The sequence below is a fragment of the Esox lucius genome, chromosome 13 (genome assembly GCF_011004845.1).
Source record: "Esox lucius isolate fEsoLuc1 chromosome 13, fEsoLuc1.pri, whole genome shotgun sequence".
NCBI classification, from domain to species: Eukaryota; Metazoa; Chordata; class Actinopteri; order Esociformes; family Esocidae; genus Esox; species Esox lucius.
The window spans coordinates 30,127,534-30,148,531 of NC_047581.1; the positions used below are offsets into that span (position 1 = coordinate 30,127,534).

The 20,998-nt window shown below is 42.7% G+C and overlaps 1 protein-coding gene across 4 annotated transcripts in view; it reads right to left on the reverse strand.

The window, feature by feature from the left end:
* Positions 1–17,201: 17,201 nt before the first annotated feature.
* The window catches only part of arid3c (AT rich interactive domain 3C (BRIGHT-like)), a 90,242-nt gene continuing 86,445 nt past the window's right edge, over positions 17,202–20,998 (reverse strand). For all 4 annotated transcript variants that reach the window (XM_010876947.3, XM_010876948.3, XM_010876946.3 and 1 more), the window contains 2 exons: positions 20,033–20,122; positions 17,202–19,162 (listed from right to left, as the gene is read on the reverse strand). In XM_010876947.3, the coding sequence (XP_010875249.1) occupies positions 18,969–19,162; positions 20,033–20,122 (284 nt within the window). In that variant the 3' untranslated portion in view covers positions 17,202–18,968. The remainder of the gene's footprint in view (positions 19,163–20,032; positions 20,123–20,998) is intronic.

Here is a 20,998-nt window from a genome sequence, read left to right on the forward strand (position 1 = left end):
TGCTACTACTTAGTTATGTTATTAAAGTCCTCTGCGCCTGTGTCCTGCCTCATACCTGCAGCATTACAGGAGGAATGGAAGATAGGACAGGAAGAGTTTAGGACATGGGGAGGAGGATGACAATGAATCTTTTGTGCTATCCCTGTTTAATTTTGTCAGTTTTCAAGGTCACTACAAACTTTAGGCTGTGCCTCTGGCCAGCAACTTCCGGCAGTCTTGGGAGAGTTTAAGATCCAGTGCAAAGTGCCTCTCGACAAGCAGTCGTTTTGCCCATTCAACCAGGAAGAACTCGTCAGTCATTGGCCAATGACCACAGATGAGCTTGCAGGATTCCAGTCCCCCCCTAGGAGTCACTAGAGCACAACGGGACATAGCAGCTCAGTCTGGAGATACCCGAACAGGTTTTTACATAAACCAATCCTGTCAGACTAGTGCCATGACTGGTGGATCCCATCCTGTCTGAGAAACATGTCCCCCTGTGAACTGAATATACTCACACATATTTGATGCTGTTACATTTGTGTTTACTTTCTAGTTGTTAAGTCAGGTAAGTGGAATGAATCATCTCTAAATGGAAACCTAACCTTTTAGTTTCCCACCTGTTTCATTGGATATCAGTTAGTAAAATCAATCTGCTTTGTTTAGTGTGTAAATACATTTCTACTACCGTGTGTATGTCAGGTAAAGACATTTCTCTGTGTCTGTCGGGCTCTTTCCGAATTTGGCAGTATGAACCATTCAAGCTTGGAAATGTACTGTATAGTGCTTGGAAAATGCAGTGGTTTATAAGAGGATGAGCATTCAGAAAAGACAAGAGTCACAACATCCTGTGTCGAACACCAACCACTTGAAATGAAGTTACATCTTCCCAAAGTAGAGTCTAGCGGAAAAAGATGGTGTCTTAATTATAGGACAAAAACAAATGTATTTTGTTCTTAGAAAAAAGTTTTTGTACACCTACATACCTCATATATATTTATATCTCATGTATATTTGTATACCTCATCCTAAAACTCAAAGCCACATTCCTAAATAATACATTTAATGTTTAAGTAGAAATACATTTTTGGTCAAAAACTGACATTCATTAAATGCCAGAGGGATACAATGTTGAGTTTGTTTAAAAAGATGTAGCCAAGCAGTGCATCCAAGTTATATTTGATTTACATGGTCATGTAAAACTGTAAGTAGAAGGCATGGGTTAAAAGGATTACATTAAAACAAAATGAATCTGCAACGTCAAAAATGAAGAAAAAAGGTTGATGGCGTTTTTTGCCTAAATTACGTTCCTACATTCTGACCCCCTTCTAGAACAACAACGTTTTATTTTCAATGCTGGGCAGCGCGCGAAATATTCAGATTCAAAATGGTTTCCATTGCTTCCGCGTTGTTCACCAAGAGTTTTCCCCTGTTTGCACAGTCAGAGCAGCGGCCATTGAAGTACGCAGTGCGAGTGATTGATGAAACAGGGGCTGGTGTCATGGCCAGACCAACCAGGGCAACAGCCTCAGGCCTTCCATTAGCGAGTCGTTCACAGGAACATGCACACACACAAAGATCTGCACACCAACGCCGCCTCACCTGAGAGCTGGGCCTTATCTGTAACCTTGGACACGTTTTGATGGGCATCAGCGGCAGACTAAGACAGAGGCCAGACCCCAATTACTGGTCAAATCAACCCCAAGCGACGTTTTACAGAAACTTAACGGCGTGGAGCTGCTCAGCGGAGAGGAGAGTAGAGAAAGATTGGTGAGAGAGAGAGAGACAGAGAACCTTGTTAGGTTTGCTAGCAGGTCAGGTCTTCCTCAGGGACTCTGGTGTCTGGTCATGTTGTGATGTGAGATCCTTGCTTAGAAGATGGCTGTTGGTTCCATCCAAGTCATCCTGAGACAGCTGTTTGTCCTCTCATTCCTACTGTGTCTATCAAACATGTGGAGAGGGAGACAGTTGTTTCCTCACACTTTGAAGAAATTATCAGTGAAATATAATAACTGCATGTACAAAGAGAATTGGTACTGCGTTCAACCTTTTTATTTTAATTGAATGTGCTGATTTGCATGAGACTACCATAGGAAAAGTTTTCCGGGAGCCGTGAATTAACTTTCATTGTTAGTCATTGTATCATTAACTCCTATCGTAAGAATCAGGTATTTACTCCTATAGAGTATTAATGTTTATAGTTATAGTCATGTATTAACTCCTACAATTAGAATAATGTATTAACTCCTAAAGTTATAGCCATGTATTAACTCCTATATTTAGAGTAATGTATTAACTCCTATATTTAGAGTCATATATTAACTCCTATAGTTATAGTCATGTATAAACCCCTAAAGTTAGAGTCACGTATTAACTCTAATATATAGAGTAATGTATTAACTCCTATAGTTATAGTCATGTATTAACTCCTATATTTAGAGTAATGTATTTACTCCTAAAGTTAGAGCCATGTATTAACTCCTATATTTAGAGTCATGTATTAACCCCTATATTTAGAGTAATGTATTAACCCCTATAGTTAGAGTCATGTATTAACTGCTATATTTAGAGTCATGTAATCACTCCTAAAGTTAGAGCCATGTATTAACTCCTATATTTAGAGTCATGTATTAACTCCTATATTTAGAGTCATGTATTAACCCCTATAGTTAGAGTCATGTATTAACTCCTATATTTAGAGTCATGTATTAACTCCTATAGTTAGAGTCATGTATTTACTCCTATAGTTAGTCCACTCCTATACAGTTATAGTTTCAGATCCTTCCAGGGCCAGCTAACATTGCTAGTTCCGCTCATACCCACCTGGCTTCCATTGGGACCTCATCATGGGATGCACCCATTCCTCTACCACCACCAGGAGGCCTCAACAATTATGACAACCAGCACCCATTCCTCCACCAACACCAGGAGACCTCAACAATTACGACAACCAGCACCCATTCCTCCACCACCACCAGGAGGCCTCAACAATTACGACAACCAGCACCCATTCCTCCACCCCCACCAGGAGGCCTCAACAATTACAACAACCAGCACCCATTCCTCCACCACCACCACCAGGAGACCTCAACAATTACAACAACCAGCACCCATTCCTCCACCACCACCAGGAGGCCTCCACAATTACGACAACCAGCATCCATTCCTCCACCACCACTAGGAGGCCTCCACATTTACGACCTCCATGACTAATTCCTCCACCTCCACCAGGAGGCCTCCACAATTATGACAACCAGCACCCATTCCTCCACCACCACCAGGAGACCTCAACAATTACAACAACCAGCACCCATTCCTCCACCACCACCAGGAGGCTTCCACAATTACGACAACCAGCATCCATTCCTCCACCACCACTAGGAGGCCTCCACATTTACGACCTCCATGACTAATTCCTCCACCTCCACCAGGAGGCCTCCACAATTACGACAACCAGCACCCATTCCTCCACCACCACTAGAAGGCCTCCACATTTACGACCTCCATGACTCATTCCTCCACCACCATCAGGAGGCCTCCACAACTACGACCTCCATGACTCATTCCTCCACCACCATCAGGAGGCCTCCTCTATCACGACAACCAGCACCCATGACCCATTCCTCCACGACCATCAGGAGGCCGTCCCAGAGACAACGATGCATCCTTATGAAAGGGGTTTGTAATTTGCTTTTGGTGTCCATTACCTTTGTCTCTCCCGGTTACAATATAAGTAAATACACTCACCTAAAGGATTATTAGGAACACCAGTTAAATTTCTCATTAAAGCAATTATCTAATCAACCAATCACATAGCAGTTGCTTCAATGCATTTAGGGGTGTGGTCCTGGTCAACACAATCTCCTGAACTCCAAACTGAATGTTTTAGGCACAGCCAGAAGAGGACTGGTCACCCCTCTGAGCCTGGGTCCTCTCTATGTTTCTTCCTAAAATTCGACCTTCTTAGGGAGTTTTTCCTAGCCACTGAAATTCAACACTACTGTTGTTTACTCCTTGGGGTTTAAGGCCGGGTGTCTCTGTAAAGCACTTTGTGACAACTGCTGTTGTAAAAAGGGCTTTATAAATACATTTGATTGATGTCAGAATGGGAAAGAAAGGTAATTTAAGCAATTTTGAGCGTGGCATGGTTATTGGTGCCAGACGAGTATTTCACAATCTGCTCAGTTACTGGGATTTTCACGCACAACCATTTCTAGGGTTTACAAAGAATGGTGTGAAAAGGGAAAAACATCCAGTATGTGGCAGTCCTGTGAGCGAAAATGTCTTGTTGATGCTAGAGGTCAGAGGAGAATGGGCCGACTGATTCAAGCTGATAGAAGAGCAACTTCAACTGAAATAACCACTCGTTACAACCGAGGTATGTAGCAAAGCATTTGTGAAACCACCACACGCACAACCTTGAGGCGGATGGGCTACAACAGCAGAAGACCCCACCGGGTACCACTCATCTCCACTTCAAATAGGAAAAAGAGGCTACAATTTGCACAACCTCACCAAAATTGGACAGTTGAAGACTGGAAGAATGTTGCCTGGTCTGATGAGTCTCGATTTCTGTTGAGACATTCAGATGGTAGAGTCAGAATTTGGCGTAAACAGAATGAGAACATGGATCCATCATGCCTTGTTACCACTGTGCAGGCTGGTGGTGGTTGTGTAATGGTGTGGGGGATGTTTTCTTGGCACACTTTAGGCATAGTTGGGCATCGTTTAAATGCCACGGCCTACCTGAGCATTGTTTCAGACCATGTCCATCCCTTTATGACCACCATGTACCCATCCTCTGATGGCTACTTCCAGCAGGATAATGCACCATGTCACAAAGCTCGAATCATTTCAAATTGGTTTCTTGAACAATGCATTCACTGTACTGAAATGGCCCCCATAGTCACCAGATCTCAACCCAATAGAGCATCTTTGGGATGTGGTGGAACGGGAGCTTCGTGCCCTGGATGTGCATCCCACAAATCTCCATCAACTGCAAGATGCTATCCTATCAATATGGGCCAACATTTCTAAAGAATGCTTTCAGCACCTTGTTGAATCAATGCCACGTAAAATTAAGGCAGTTCTGAAGGCGAAAGGGGGTCAAACACAGTATTAGTATAGTGTTCCTAATAATCCTTTAGGTGAGTATATAAATATCCTCTTTCTATCAGTTATTTTTCTGAAATGAAAGCATGATGACCTGATATATGGGAGATTGAGGGAACCTGATGGATCCTCATGTGAGTACCCTGCCTCTCAGTGTGGGTGGAGTGAGCCAGGGATTAAGCTGCCCTGGAGCAGGCTATTTCTATCTTACCACGTTGCTCTGAAAGTCTACCTGGTTTAAAGGTGAACCAATTTAGCAAGACCGGTTATTCCTAGTTGGACTGAACTAAGTTCACCTGTCAAACCTGTTTCATGGCAGAGGGCTCCTCTCCCTCCACCTCCCTTCAGGCTCCAGCGCAGACAAAGACTGAAGGTGAAAGGTCAGAGTATTTTGTTGTGTTTGCCTTGGGAAGGTGCTGCACCTAGAAATAGAGGTGTTAGGAGCGGTAGGTTTCGTAAGTTTCATATTTCAATCAGGAAGCCAGAGAGGAGGGAGGAGTGAGGAGATAAGGAGAGAGGAGGCAGGAGGGAGTAGGTGAGGACGTAAGGAGAGTGGAGGCAGGAGGGAGTAGGTGAGGACGTAAGGAGAGAGGAGGGAGGAGGGAGTAGGTGAGGAGGAAAGGAGAGAGGAGGCAGGAGGGAGTAGGTGAGGAGGAAAGGAGAGAGGAGGCAGGAGGGAGTAGGTGAGGACGTAAGGAGAGAGGAGGCAGGAGGGAGTAGGTGAGGACTTAAGGAGAGAGGAGGCAGGAGGGAGTAGGTGAGGACATAAGGAGAGAGGAGGCAGGAGGGAGTAGGTGAGGACGTAAGGAGAGAGGAGGCAGGAGGGAGTAGGTGAGGACATAAGGAGAGAGGAGGCAGGAGGGAGTAGGTGAGGACGTAAGGAGAGAGGAGGTAGGAGGGAGTAGGTGAGGAGGAGATAAGGAGAGAGGAGGCAGGAGGGAGTAGGTGAGGAGGAGATAAGGAGAGAGGTGGCTGGAGGGAGGAGTGAGGAGGCAGGAGGGAGCAGGGGAGGAGGTAAGGAGAGAGGAAAGAGGAGGAGAAGAGATGTCTGAGAAACCCCAAAATTGCCTTGTTAACATCCATCAGCGTTAGTCAACCAAAAATACTTGGCATTTCCCTGGAAACCTTTTTCCAAGATTGAAGCAATTCAATGTTTTTAGGCGGATACACATTTTTCCAGACCCTGAAAGGTGTGACAACATCGTTTTTGGAGGTGTGGCCATCCAGATTATAGGCAAACAGACCTTTCACAAAAGGCCATTATGACACCCTCTTGAAAACATTATTTACTGGCCGCTACGGTATCACAGTGTCAGAGAAAACAATAGGATGGAACATCATACTAGGAGAAAAGAAACAGATTAGACAACTAGTCATCCATTTCCCCATCATCCCTTTGTGAAACAGGAGTTATTCTGGACCCCCCTTCCCTCCATCCCCCTTTGTCCTCCCTCCCTCACCAAACCCCTCGCCCCTCCTGTCATCCATTTGTAAGGCCAAACAGGCATTTGGGCTGAGGGTCAGAGGGTAGGCACAGCTGTGTTTGCTGGCCTGTCAGCATGTTAGCACTAGTTGCCGGTCTATCAATACCACACACACACACACACACATATATGGTCCGTGTGTACCAAGCCTCAGCTTGTCTGCGTGAGTTCACGATCATTCGCATATTAAATGCTTCATATCCCGTGTCCTGTTTAACTGGTAATGCTTTTTGTTTGTCCAACAAACACGATATCAATTGACAAACGTACTGAGTATTGTCCCAGCACTGTTCTGTGTTCTGCTGTTGTCATAAGTTGTAGCTTAATAGAGTCAACATTAAATACCTTAACCTATTTCTTTCTGTGTATTAATCACGTTTTATATATTTAAGGAAGGATTTTTCAGTCAATGTTCAGTCAAATAAGGGCAACATTAGCTTTGATGCAATGTTAAAGAAACCAATTTCTACTGCATCAATTTGTGGTATGAACAGGAAACAATTAAGGCTGCTGTGTGTATAACTGAAATCAATCTAACTGACCCTGGGACAGGATATCAGAACACTGATGATTACTTATTTGCAGGAATTGATCACATATGAGTTGCTATGGCAGAGGGGACCATAGCAACCCTAAAACACAAGTCAAATGCCATTGGTCAGTGCTATGGAAACAGAGACAATAGAAACCAGTGTTGGGGTTAAGTTCAGAAATGAGTAAAATTCCAACAATGGCCTTTCCTCTACTGTTGAATACGCAGAACTTATAAACCAGCTGTCTCTAATGTTTTTTACATAACACTTAAAGACCACCTCTACCTACCTTTTAATTCACAGCACGTATAGTCCACTTGAATACGCAGAACTTATAAACCAGCTGTCTATAATGTTTTATACAGAGCACTTCTAGACTACCTGCCTCTAATGTTTTATATACAACACTTATAGACCACCTGCCTCTAATACTTAAAACACAGCACTTACAAACCACCCGTCTCTAATGTTTTATAAATGTATACACAGCACTTTTTGACCACCCCACCTTTACTGTTTAATACGCATGTATAAACCACCTGTCACTACTGTTTTATACACAGGAGACAGTAGTTAACTAATAGAAAACCATAATCAGTACAGACCACCCCTCTACTGTTCAATACACAGCAGATAGAGACCACCACCCTAAATTTCAATACACAGCAGATAGAGACCACCCCTCTACTGTTCAATACACAGCAGATAGAGACCACCCCTCTACTGTTCAATACACAGCAGATAGAGACCATCCCTCTACTGTTCAATACACAGCAGATAGAGACCATCCCTCTACTGTTCAATACACAGCAGATAGAGACCATCCCTCTACTGTTCAATACACAGCAGATAGAGACCACCCATCTACTGTTCAATACACAGCAGATAGAGACCACCCCTCTACTGTTTAATACACAGCAGATATAGACCAACCCTCTACAGTTCAATACACAGCAGATAGAGACCAACCCTCTACTGTTTAATACACAGCAGATAGAGACCACCCCTCTACTGTTTAATACACAGCCGATATAGACCAACCCTCTACAGTTCAATGCATGGCAGATAGAGACCAACCCTCTACTGTTCAATACACAGCAGATAGAGACCACCCCCTTAGATTTCAATACACAGCAGATAGAGACCACCCCTCTACTGTTCAATACAGAGCAGATAGAGACCACCCCTCTACTGTTCAATACACAGCAGATAGAGACCAGCCATCTACTGTTCAATACACAGCAGATAGAGACCACCCCTCTACTTTTCAATACACAGCATATAGAGACCACCCCCCTAGATTTCAATACACAGCAGATAGAGACCAGCCATCTACTGTTCAATACACAGCAGATAGAGACCACCCCTCTACTTTTCAATACACAGCAGATAGAGACCACCCCTCTACTTTTCAATGCACAGCAGATAGAGACCACCCCTCTACTTTTCAATACACAGCAGATAGAGACCCACCCTCTACTGTTCAATACACGGCAGATAGAGACCAACCCCTACAGTTCAATGCATGGCAGATATATTGTAAACCACACTTCTACTGTTTAATACACAGCAGATACAGATCACTTACCTCAACCTAAAACCTTTGGTTAATAACAGGAATATAGTACACCAAAACACTGCTATTAAACATTTTCTACAATATGATGGAATGTAAACCTTTTACAGTTGGCAACCACAGGTATTCGATTGACCTACTTAGAAAAGTAGACAACAATGAATTACAATGTAATGGAACACAATACACCCTATGATAATTTTGAGCAACCACATACATTTTTGATCGGCCCATTGGGCTACAAGTGGACCCTATGGCATTGAACTTTGGCCCCCCCGTTCCCAGATAGGACCGTCCTGTGAATGGGTGAAGGTGTGATCTGCGTATGGAGAATGATGGATGAGTCTATCAGGTTGCCTTTGAAGTCAAAACCCCTCCCTCTGGGCATTTTGTCCGTCCTGATGATAAACGTAATCCCCGCCAGGTTAGCTGGCGCTGCCCGGACAGCAACACAGCGAGCAGCGGGTCAAAGGCCTCCTCCGGCAACACAACAGGTAAAAGAAACGTGATACATCCCATAAGACACGGGTGGAGCGTTTGCCAGAAACACACAGCTACGGTGCTGTTCCATGGAAACCTCAGACAATGGTGTTACAAAGGTGTTCAAGGCTGGGACAATTGTCTCACTAAAATACATCAGCAAGCATACAAGCATTTGTAGAGCTCTACTTTACTTACTCCCGGCCAAAATACTTAGCGCGCTGTGTTTTGATTAATGTTTAAACCTATTCATTTTTTTTACAAAGCTTAATATAAAACATTTTGGTGTATGTAAGGTATTTTACAATGAGACAAATGGCTATCTGCCTAAGCTGAATTCCAGCATGAGTAGATGGATCAGATCTCAAGGTATTCTCTGCATTATTTTTCATTACACGTTTGTCCTTGGGAAAATGTACCATAGAAACGGTCACAATAGATATTTTACGGGATGACAAATTGTAATTATGTTTGTGGTGGCAATTGTGTGACATGGCCTTCAGTGAATCGACAACGTTCCTGTTGCTTTTATCTGTTGTATCTGTCCAATAAAGCATCTGCGTAGAAAAGGAGAAGGGTTTTTCATTACACTGTCTGTATATAAATCTCTCTCTACCTCTCTATCTGATTCAGTTTTTTTCTCACTCTGTCTTTCTCTTTTTCCTCTCTGCCCATGTTGCTGTCTCTCTCTACCTTTGACTCTGTTTCTCTCTGCCTCTACAATATAATATCATTAAAGTAATGACGATCAAGATTTTCAGCCAATTAATTTGTTTGAAAGAAAACATTTATAATAATGTTCACCCTTCTCAATGGCCGGGCAGAATCCAGTGAGCCTCCACTTCATCAAGAAGGTTTTGAACAATAACCACAGGCAGATATTGTGCCATGGTTGGAATGTGGATTAAGGGACAGATTGCACTGCAATATGCTTTTTGCTTGTGTTCGTGTTTCCCAAAAGGTCAATCTTGTTTTGTTTTAACTGTTTTGTAATTTGGTTAATTCTGGTTAGACTTTCTGGTCCTGAGGGTAAGTAGAAAAGGTTTTTTGCATCAACCTCTGGATGAAGGTGAAGGACTCTGCATCTCCCTCTCATGTCCTAACACACCCAATATGTACTTGGCTGAGGGAAAAAGCAACTGCCTCCAGAACTTGCCTCGCTCTTTGCTCTTTGCCTTGCATTTCATTAGCTGCCATCACAGTGTGTGATGTATGCCAACCTCCGTCTTGAATCCCCAAAGAACATGGAGCAACAGACACTGCAATGGTTTGAAGACAGAATTGGAGCAACTGACCCTGTAACGGTTTGGAGACAGAATTGGCAGTTGACGGAAGGTAGAAAACATGTGTGCACCTTCCAATGGCACTCTATTCCCTGGTTAGTGCACTACTTTTGACTGGAGGCCTATGAGGTAAAAGGGGGTCCCTAGGGCCGTAGTCATGGGAATAGGCTATGTGCTGAAGTAGCTAATTGGTATTGACAGAAGAGGAGCCGGCCTTTCAGATCAGAAGGGCAAATCCCGTCTGACGACGAGGAGGGCAGGAAGGGGGTGGGGTCGCAGTGGAATTCAGTCTGCAAGGTTGAAAGGTCACCGTTACAATCGATGGCCACTAAAAAACAGATGGAAAAGACACCATCTTTTTGTGTGTGTGTGTTACTCTTATCGATGGGTCGTCCATCACAAATAAGAAGGTTGTAAGCAGAAATATACATAACGAGAGGAAGAAGCAGAAGAATGAAGTACCCGGAGGCGTAAACGAAAGCTTGTCAAGTTGACTAGAAAAGTGTGTGTGTGCATGGGGGGGGTGGGGTGGGGTGGGGGATTTATTGTACCAGGCCAGTTCCTTAAGAACACATTCTTAGGCAAAAGGCTCTGGATCTGGGATTGCATGGGGGACACACACATCAAAGAAACACGGCAACAAAAAGGCAAAACAGCCTGGGGCACAACACCACAACACCACATCACAACACCGCAAAACAACTTGGGACACAACACCATAACAACACAACACCACAACATTACACCAAGTCAGACCAAACCACCAGGCACAACCTGACAACTTCCTACCCTAGTTAGATGGCAGATGTTATTTACCACTACCATCCACTTCGTAACCTCTGCCCTCCAGACTGACCTTTACACCTGTGACCTTTACACCCTGGTTAACCCTGGCCCTACATTCAAACCCAACACCAGACTCACTGGTAACTTATTTAGTCCCTTTTCATCTGTATCAGGTGTAGGATGATCACTGAATCAGGGATAGTTTGGCAGATGTAGGATGGTCACTTAATCAGGGTTAGTTTGGCAGATGTAGGAAGGTCACTGAATCAGGGTTAGTTTGGCAGATGTAGGATGGTCACTTAATCAGGATTAGTTTGGGAGATGTAGGATGATCACTGAATCAGGGTTAGTTAGGCAGATGTAGGATGATCACTGAATCAGGGTTAGTTTGGCAGATGTAGGATGATCACTGAATCAGGGTTAGTTTGGCAGATCCGGGACAGGAAGGAATTATTTATATAGAGCAGGCCAGGTGTGTCCGTCCCCTTGGCCTGCAGCCTTGAGTTGTATTGACACTGACAGTGGGACAGTATCCTGTCCGGCCAAATCCAAATCCCCGTACAAGGTGACCAGCTCTTAATCCACAGCTGGAGCAACACCTTTTCAATGAATGTTTTATGCAAATCAGCCACTCGTGAATTTCAGATATTTACCTCAGTGATCGTCGTCTTCCTAGGACTCACTGTGTTATTGAAGTGGATAAGGTGAAGGGGCAGGCAGTAGGGCAGATGTTCCCTGTGACATATGTGTAATTGAATCAGGACTTTTGTCTAGAGTGGAGTAATGATGACTATCATAGAATCCCTTTTATTTATAATAGACATGTTCTTTAGTCTAGTGAACATGCTTGTCATGCAAACAAATAGTACCATACCACATTATACTCATTCTATCAAGACTCCAGGAGATTTCTATTTTGGGGCCAGGTTTTGGGGGGCGGGTGTTGTGAATCCCTGAACACAAAAGAAGTGTCTTACAGACGGAATAGATGATTAAGTAAATTAAGTTAGAATTTTCACTTGTTTAATATGATTTGGTGGTTTGCAGATGACCCTTTGAAAAGAGCCATGGTAATCTGATCACTTGATCACATGACGCCGGTTGAATACTTTAGTTGTAATGAAGACTGGGGGTGAGGGGGGGCGGGATAAAGGGAAAAATAGAGGGAGTGAGAGGATTATTTAGAGAAGGAAAAAGAGAGAGTTAGGGAAAGAGAGGAAGAGAGAGAGAAAGAATGGAAGAAAAATGAGAGGGAAGGAAAAAGGGAGAGAGAAAACAGATAGGGAGGGAAACTCAGGGAGAGAAAGATATGGAGGGACAGAGAGAAAGAGGGAAAGAGAGAAAAGAAGCTGATGTTGGCTGACCATATAACCCTATAAGATACAATATGTAGTGGTTACTAACTATTCTGCTACTGGTCTAAACCACCCTGAGATTCAAACTGGTCTTGTTTTTCATTTGTGTACTTCACAGTTTACCAAAGTGACGGGTATAATTTCTCAAGTGAAACACTCGAACACGTATGAAGAATATAAATATAATGACAATAACGTCACGGACCCAACGTCTGGGTCAACCAGAGACACTCCCGCTGATGTTGTCACCATCATCATTGTCATCATCGTCGTCTTCATCATCCTACATAACATGAATGCTCTTCATCACCAACATCATCATCACCATTATCGTCAACACCATCATCATCACCATTTCAATACTCACACTGCTAAAGGGACTGAATAAATAATGTTCTAAAACTAAACACTCAAGTTTCCTTATGTCCCTTTTTACCACCTCTCCATCTTTCTTTCTGTCTTCCTTTCTTTCTATTTCTCTCTCTCTCACTCCTCTCCCTGCCACCTTCCTTCCTTCCTTCAGGCCAGATGGATGGCTGGCTGTGCTTTATAGTAGCGGTATTGACCAGCAGCTTGGCTGTCACTGGTGCATAAAATTAACACAGTGTTATAGGGGCATGGATTCCTGTCAACCTCCTGACAAGATAACCCATTATCGGAGACGGCGCTGCTGCTAATTTGTTTTTGTTTATTTAGAAGTGTAAAGTAACAGAGGAGAGAGGGTGATCTCCAATAATAACTCTATTACCTGCTGACCCTGGCCACGCCACAGAAATTGACCGAGGACCTTGCCCGGGCCACACACTAATCTCCAGTGAGGATAATTACATCAGCATTCCTCGCCTTAATTAACCAATCTTTACCCCGTTTTAGCTGCTTAACACTGCATTCACCACAGTTTCGCTCCTTTAATTGCCTGCGTTGGTTTGACCAATGGGATGTTGGCCTCTGTGCTGAATGCAGAGTTGTCAACTTAAGACAGTTGTCTTTCTCTCCCTCTCTCCCATCCTTTCTGTCTCTCTTTATTTTCTCTTTCCGTCGCTCTCTCTCCCACTCTGTCCATCCATCGCTGCAGAGATTAATTGACAGTTTCCTTTCATTCATTCAGTGCACCTGTGTGTGTCTGACAAATTAGGCCATCTGCTGTTTTTATTCAATTGTATTACAATGTCATATCTCTATTGGCCACTAATGCCATTGAAAATAGCTGGTGCCATATGTCGGTTTGGTGAGCCCTCCATGCTATACTCTCTCTATACTCAGCTTGTCCCCTGGAATAATTGCTTATGACATGATTGATGAATAACAGTTTGTGACACGGCGGATTTCCCTGGGAAGAAACACATTGCAAACAAACTATTATTAACTTAATCAACTTAACATATCAAGGCATTATTAAAATGCTTCAATTTAACACTAAAGAAATTGATCTGGAACACCTGAAACTGACCAATTCATTCATTATTCATGCGTGTCTTATTGAATGAATGATAAGAAGGGGACAGGTTGCTGGGAGTTGGTCAACCTGAGGAACAGAAAGCTGACATTTTAGGCTGTGTGAACACTTCAATCGCCCGGTATAATAATGTCCGAGAAGAAAAGAAAAAGAAAACTACCACGGTCACGAATTAAGATGCCTGTCACGAATAAAGATGTACTGTTAAAAAATAAGTATTTGAATAATTACATCCAGGCAACCACATACAAGCATTAAACATTGCAATATAATATTGATATATTAGATGGCAAAAAGCATGACAAAGTTTATATATTTACGAGGAAAAAGGGAGTTACAGACTTCCACGGTTAAGCTGGGAGAAACTGTGAATACCGCAGCAACAGCCTGAGTGCTTCACAAAAGTGGCCTGTATTGGAAAGTGGCAAAAATAAAACAACTCACACCAAATCTCAGTCAGCTGTAGCCAGAAGGCACATGGGAGACTGTGAAACTGAGTGGAAGAACATTCTATGGTCTGATGAGACATAACAACGGTCTGATGAAGCCTACCAACGGAAGCCTACAGTATCATCTTAAGAACACCATCTCCACCGTGAGGCATTGTGGGGGCAGCATCATGCGTCAGGGCATGGAAATCGAATGAAGACAGAGGGCAAAACAGATGCAGCAAAGTACAGAGAAATCTTAGAGGAAAACCTGCTGAGGCCTACAAGAGACCTGTAACCTGGGAGAAAAAAAATCTAGCAGCAGAGCAATGACTACAAACATACAGGCAAAGACACAGTGGAGCGTCTTAAAAGCAAAAAAGTTGATGTCCGGGAATGACCCATTCAAAGCCTTGACCTTAATCCAATTGAGAATATGTGGAAAGCGTTGAAAACTGCTTTTCACCAAAGGTGGACATGCAGCTTGAGCAATTTTGCTAAGAATAACTGCTGTGTCCAGATGTGCTAAGCCAGTTGAAACGTATCCAAATAGACTCAAGGTGGTAATTGCTGCCAAATGTGCCTTTTACCAATTATTGATTGATAAAGGGGATGAATACTACTATTTTCTGCTTGGAATTTGTAATTAATTTAGAACAATGTTTCATTTTTGGTTTCACTTTGACATTATGGACCTTTTCTGTTAATCACTGGCAAAAACTTCTGATGAAATCCTTTTTGATTTCATGTTGTAACACAATAAACTGTGGTAGAGTCTAAGGGGAGTGAATTCTTTTGAGAGTGACTGTATGTCATTTTTTAATCAACTAGAAATGTCGTCTATAACACAACAGAATGTGGAGAAACTGAAGGTGGCTGAATATTTTCAGAAAACACTGTACATAAAATGAAGAATAAAGACATTTGAATGAAGTTATAAGCAGTGTTTTATTTCTAAATATGCTACAAGTCAAATGGCAAAAACAAAGAATCTCTTTCACCTGTTATATATGTTTTTATTTTTATGTTTTCAATAACCCCTGAGCACCACAATCCAGCATTCCCATAATGCACTGGATTTATCCAAAATAAACAAAAGGGAAAAAAAAGAAATATTGAAAGCTTCATACACAGCGAATAAAGCCATTATAGGATCTACAATCTACAAGCATAGCATAGCTAAAATACAAAGTAAACAACATGTTATTTAAGTGATTTAAGGACATAAGCCAATGCTGTTGATTCATCTTTGTTACACTCAACAACTTCTCTGTCATATTTGGTAATTTTTTCATTAACAAAGTGATCTTTCTTGCAGTTTTTTTTGAAAAATATCTTTGGTTACAAGAATTATGTTGATTGTACTGGATGTTCTTGTCGCTTCAGTAAGCAAAGCTGCTCAGTGATTGGCTAAATGTTTTGGGTGTCCCGCCTCCAAGGCTGAGCAGTACAGGAAGAGATGTGAGCTGGAGAAACAGCCTTGAGACTTCCACCATGCCAGTGATGTGATATCAAAACCATCTCTGATATGTTCTGTTTCAGTTCTATTTCCCCCATAGGCATATAGGTCCTTCAGTAAATATCACCTTCATGGGTAAAACAATGGCTTCAGTCAGATTTAGAGACATAAATCGTTGTGTGGTTTGGTTATGTGGAGGATGGATGAAAATATATTGTACGTTCATCAGTGGGTCTCTGTATGGATTCCATAAAACATACACACCCAGTCCCGACACCCAGCTTCTCCCTGACATAAATCACTATCATATTTCACTCCCAGATGGCTAAAGTTAGGAGTTCTGTCTTCTCACATAGTATGTGGATGCTTATTACTCTGCTATGTTGATGCGTCGATTTGACCCAAAAAGTAGGACTAGGAGGTAACTATTATGGACGGAACTGGTTTCAAAGTGACAGAGCACTGCGAAGCATGGGATAAATGTGCTTCAGTGACTCCACAGAAAGTGACACTGTCCTGACAGAATGTTCTGCTCCTCAGCGCCGTTCCAGTGTCCACACCAGCATGCTACTCAGAATAAAGCAACGGTATATACAGTTCTGTGTGTTCTAAGAGGCATTCTAGCACAAACATTGGAATACAGCTTTGAATCTAAAAATGTTCTCCGTCCACATAATGACATGATTTCCAGAAGAACACATTTTTCAAGTGAACTCTGGGAATAATGATTACAGACGCATTCAATGACAGAAGTGACACCTGGAAAGACAATTAATTACAGTGGCCGAACGGAAGTTTGTTCTGTGTTGCTGCATGGTACCCTATTGTGTCATTACCATTTAACATTACTACCTATACATTATCTAACAAGATAAACCACAAACCTGAACACACTGTAGGACAAGAGCTGTGCAGTGTTGTACAGATGAAATTATGGATTCCAGGTGTTTTCCCCCAACAACAATACAAAAAGAGAAAAGTGTGAACTCCTTCACAACTTAAGTGGTCCACCTGTGTTGGTTTTGTCTCTGCATTTTCTGGTCTAGCAAATGTGTGTGTGGGTTTTGACCTAAGAAGGCTACACAGAAAAACTGGCAATTAGGATTGTGGTCATGTTTGATTGGCACAGTCTATAATGAATGAGGTAGATGTGTGTTCAATATTCCCTTCTTTGGTATAATTATACAAAATATGAAAAATCCAGTGATCTGTTGAAACAAAAACATTGATTCTTAAGTGGCTTTACAAAAAAAAAAATACAAATTAAATATATGAGGTATATTTTGTATTCATGCTCTGTAATATATATTCAGACAAAGGTTAATGAGGTATCTGTCTGTGGGAGAAAAGACAAAAAGTTTTGAAACAAAAGTTGTGTAGCTGAATGCATGGTTGCAGCCCCAAATCAAAACATAAAAACTAAATAAATAAAATATGAAACTATATGCTTAAAAGACTTAATAAAAAATCTTCTAACTGTTTTCCATTTCTCTTCACAATAGAAAAAAACTGATATCTTTATCTTCATGAAGCCAAGCAGAGAGAGAGAGAAGGAACAAGACAGAGATAAAGAGAGAACAATATAGAAAGAGCAAAAGAGTGAGTAGAGAGACTGCAGCGTTAGTCACAAGTGCATTACAAAAAAAGACATGATGCTATTTACTGAAAACCACTGTGTGATAAATGATTAGATTAGTACTCTGTATGTTCTGCTGTTTCACCCACATGAATCTGTTTGTCTGGACAGCAATCCGTAGGTTTTACCATGTGTGATTTACCTACATATCTCCTTCCACAGGGTCACACGTCGAAGTGCTCTGCCCAATCCTGTGCTCGGCAGATTGGGATCCCGTAGCAATTGTTAAAGTCTTAATTTCGTAGGATTTGAGACTGACTGCTCGGCAATAGTCCATCAGAAGATCCTTTTTTTGTTGTTGCTATAGTCTGATTGCAAAGTAAGACTTTTACACAAACTTTAATGGCAATGACTGATGGATACTGATGCGCAGTCAACAGAAGATGCCTTCCAAAATATTTCTCTTAAAGCCATCATGCATTCTGGGAACCTAGCCTAACCTGTCCGAAGGGTTGCTAAGAGACGTAGGCTACCAGGCCAGCTGACAAAGGCGTCGGAATAAAACAACAGGATGTCTTGATACTAGCTGTTACCCCTCTGCATCAGAAATGGTTTTGACTGCTTGTGACATTGACAGATCGGAACACTCAGCGTCTGAACCATCGGATTTCTGAGAAATGTTCGTCCCTAGAAGAGAAGTGATGAGGTTTCCCTGATTCTGTTGGATGTGCTTTTAGGGGAATATAGCGGTGGTAGTTTGATCACTGACACAACAGCCGCGGTTGAGTGTGTGCAGTGCATATTTCAGATGTTTATTCAGCTACTCTCTTTTCATTGGTTACTCTATTTTTTCTTTGGTTCTCAGATAAAAGTAGCAATACTCTAGTTCGTGATTTAAAGACAACGTGAGTTTTTTGGCGTTTATCAAGTGACAATGAAACGGCTTGTCATGCCTTGCAGTGGTCGCCTTCAAACCCTAGCGCAGATTAACAAGCACTCTCTCTCTCGAGGAACAAGGGTCAAGCATCTCATCTTTGATGGCGGAACAACAGACAGACAGACAGCAGAGAGCCAACTCGATCCCAGTGTCTTTGTTCCACAGTTCCTTATATCTGTTTGGATGCTTCTGCAAACTGAGCATCTGGTGTCAGGAAACAGAAATACAACCCACTCCCTCTGTACACAGACATGGTTCAGAGGTCCTCTATTGTACATATCACTGCTATTCAGAGTTCGGAGGAAGGAGGAGAAATTAGAACGAGAGCATTTTCTTTTTCTACGGAAGTATTTTTCTTGGTTAATAAAACTTGGATTCTTTCAACAGGACTAACAGAACTTGAGAAAAAGACAAGATTGACAATAGAAGTCTCTTCTCCAGGTATCACAGACTGCTTGTTGTCTTTCGGGGACGGGGGGGCGGAGTTTAGAAGTGAGACAGTGGGGCTGAGGGCGTGGCTCAGTTTAGGGGGAGGAGTTTCCATGTCCGTGGGTTGAGGACGTGGAAGATGTGGACGACAAGGAGCGGGAAGGCTGGATCTGCACAGAGGAGTGGAGCACCGGACTGGTCTTTTCCTGAGATGAGGATTGGTTCTGGTTCTGGACCCGGTGACCGCCCAGCATCATGGGGAGGGAGGGCTTCCTGGCAAACAGAACTCCTGGAAGGACGGCGTACGGCAGAGGTAGACAGAGTTAAAACATGTTGAGCGTGATGCCAGATCAATCTTCCAGTCACTGAAGTACTGCTACTGCTACAACTATCAGTACAATAGAACAGCTGACCATCAATGGGGACAACCTCTATTACTATCACTATTACGTCTAACATTTCTTCTTACTACCATCATTAACACTACAAATACTAACAGAAAACACTATTTCATACACGTCTACATGGCCTATCGTACTGTAGAATCTACACAATCAGACCCCACCCCAGTATCAACTCGCTAACAAATGGGCCCCATCACATAATCAAACAAATTACCTGAATATGACTAACTAACTGTAAGGCCCAGGGGGATTTAAAGAGAGGTCCAATCTGGTGTCATTATCAATCAGATCCACCCAATCAGATCCACCCTCACTCAGCACCGAGTTTCCGACAGGCGGGGAAAGCTCTCCGTCAGTTTAAACGGTGGTGGCCACTTCAACCCCACCGGAAGCCTTCCCCCAGCAGGCTTATCACCGGACCACGGCGTCGGTGGCCCGCTCTGCCCATCTCAGGGTAATCACCACCGTCTCTGCGGTGAGAGTGCAGGCGGGAGGCGTCGAAAGCGACCCCCCTCAGCCTCTCCCTCCCCCCCCGGGTCTAAGACAATAAGCCCCATCGACCCCCCGCCCGCCCGGCCTCCACCAGCCCGGTTCTGAGATATTTAACTTTTTTAACTCCATTGGACTGCCACTTCATTACGATGGATTTTATAGCAAAGACATCAACTTGTGTGGAGGACTAAGCGCCGGGGCGCTGCTATAACTTATTGAATTTCCTGCCTGCAATTACATCAGCAAACGGACCCTCTATTTACCTGTGTAGACAACTCCATTTATTTCTATTGACATGTTGATGCTGCTAATGCCGCTGGTAGACAGATTCAATGCCGTCTCTTGTCTGTCATCTGTCAGGAAGCGGGAGAGAGGAAAACTCAATATGAGCATTTAGAATGGGAACACAGGAGATGCAGGAGAGGAGTATTGGCGATAACTCACAGAGTGACAGGCTAAGGAGCAGTTTATTAAAGAGTTCTGAGGGAGAGGGAACTGTCCAAAGATGTAGCAGCCATTTGTACACATCGGTTATCTCCTTCCCCCCCTCGGGGGACACGCTGACACGGAAGAGTGATGTCACAGGACACGGACAGGCACCTGGAGAACTTTGATACCACTGATGTTACTCATACTACTGTTTTTACTGACACTACTGACACAAATGATATTACTCATCCTACTGTTTTTACTGACCCTACTGACACTGCTCGTGCTGCTGTTTCTACTGACAATTGATACTACTCATACTAGTGTTTCTGCTAACACTACTGACATAAAAGTGAACATGGAACAGAAAAGAAACAGAAAAAAAACACGAGTGTTTCTACTACCATTTACACAACTGACACTATTCATACTAGTGTTTCTACTGACACTACTGACACAAATGATAATGCTCGTACTAGTGTTTCTACTGACACAATTGATACTACTCATACTAGTGTTTCTACTGACACTACTAACACAAATGATAATGCTCGTACTAGTGTTTCTACTGACACTACTGACACAACTGATACTACCCATAGTAATGTTTCTACTGACACTACTGATAATACCTATATCACTGACACAAGTGATACTCAGGGAACAACAGGTTTTCCCAAATGAAATAAAAAAACAAGCAAGTATAGACAAATACAGACATTTTATTTATGTAACCAGTTGAAACATTAATCTCATAATGTGCTTATCATTTAACACTAATATAGGGTGAGCGGTGTGTA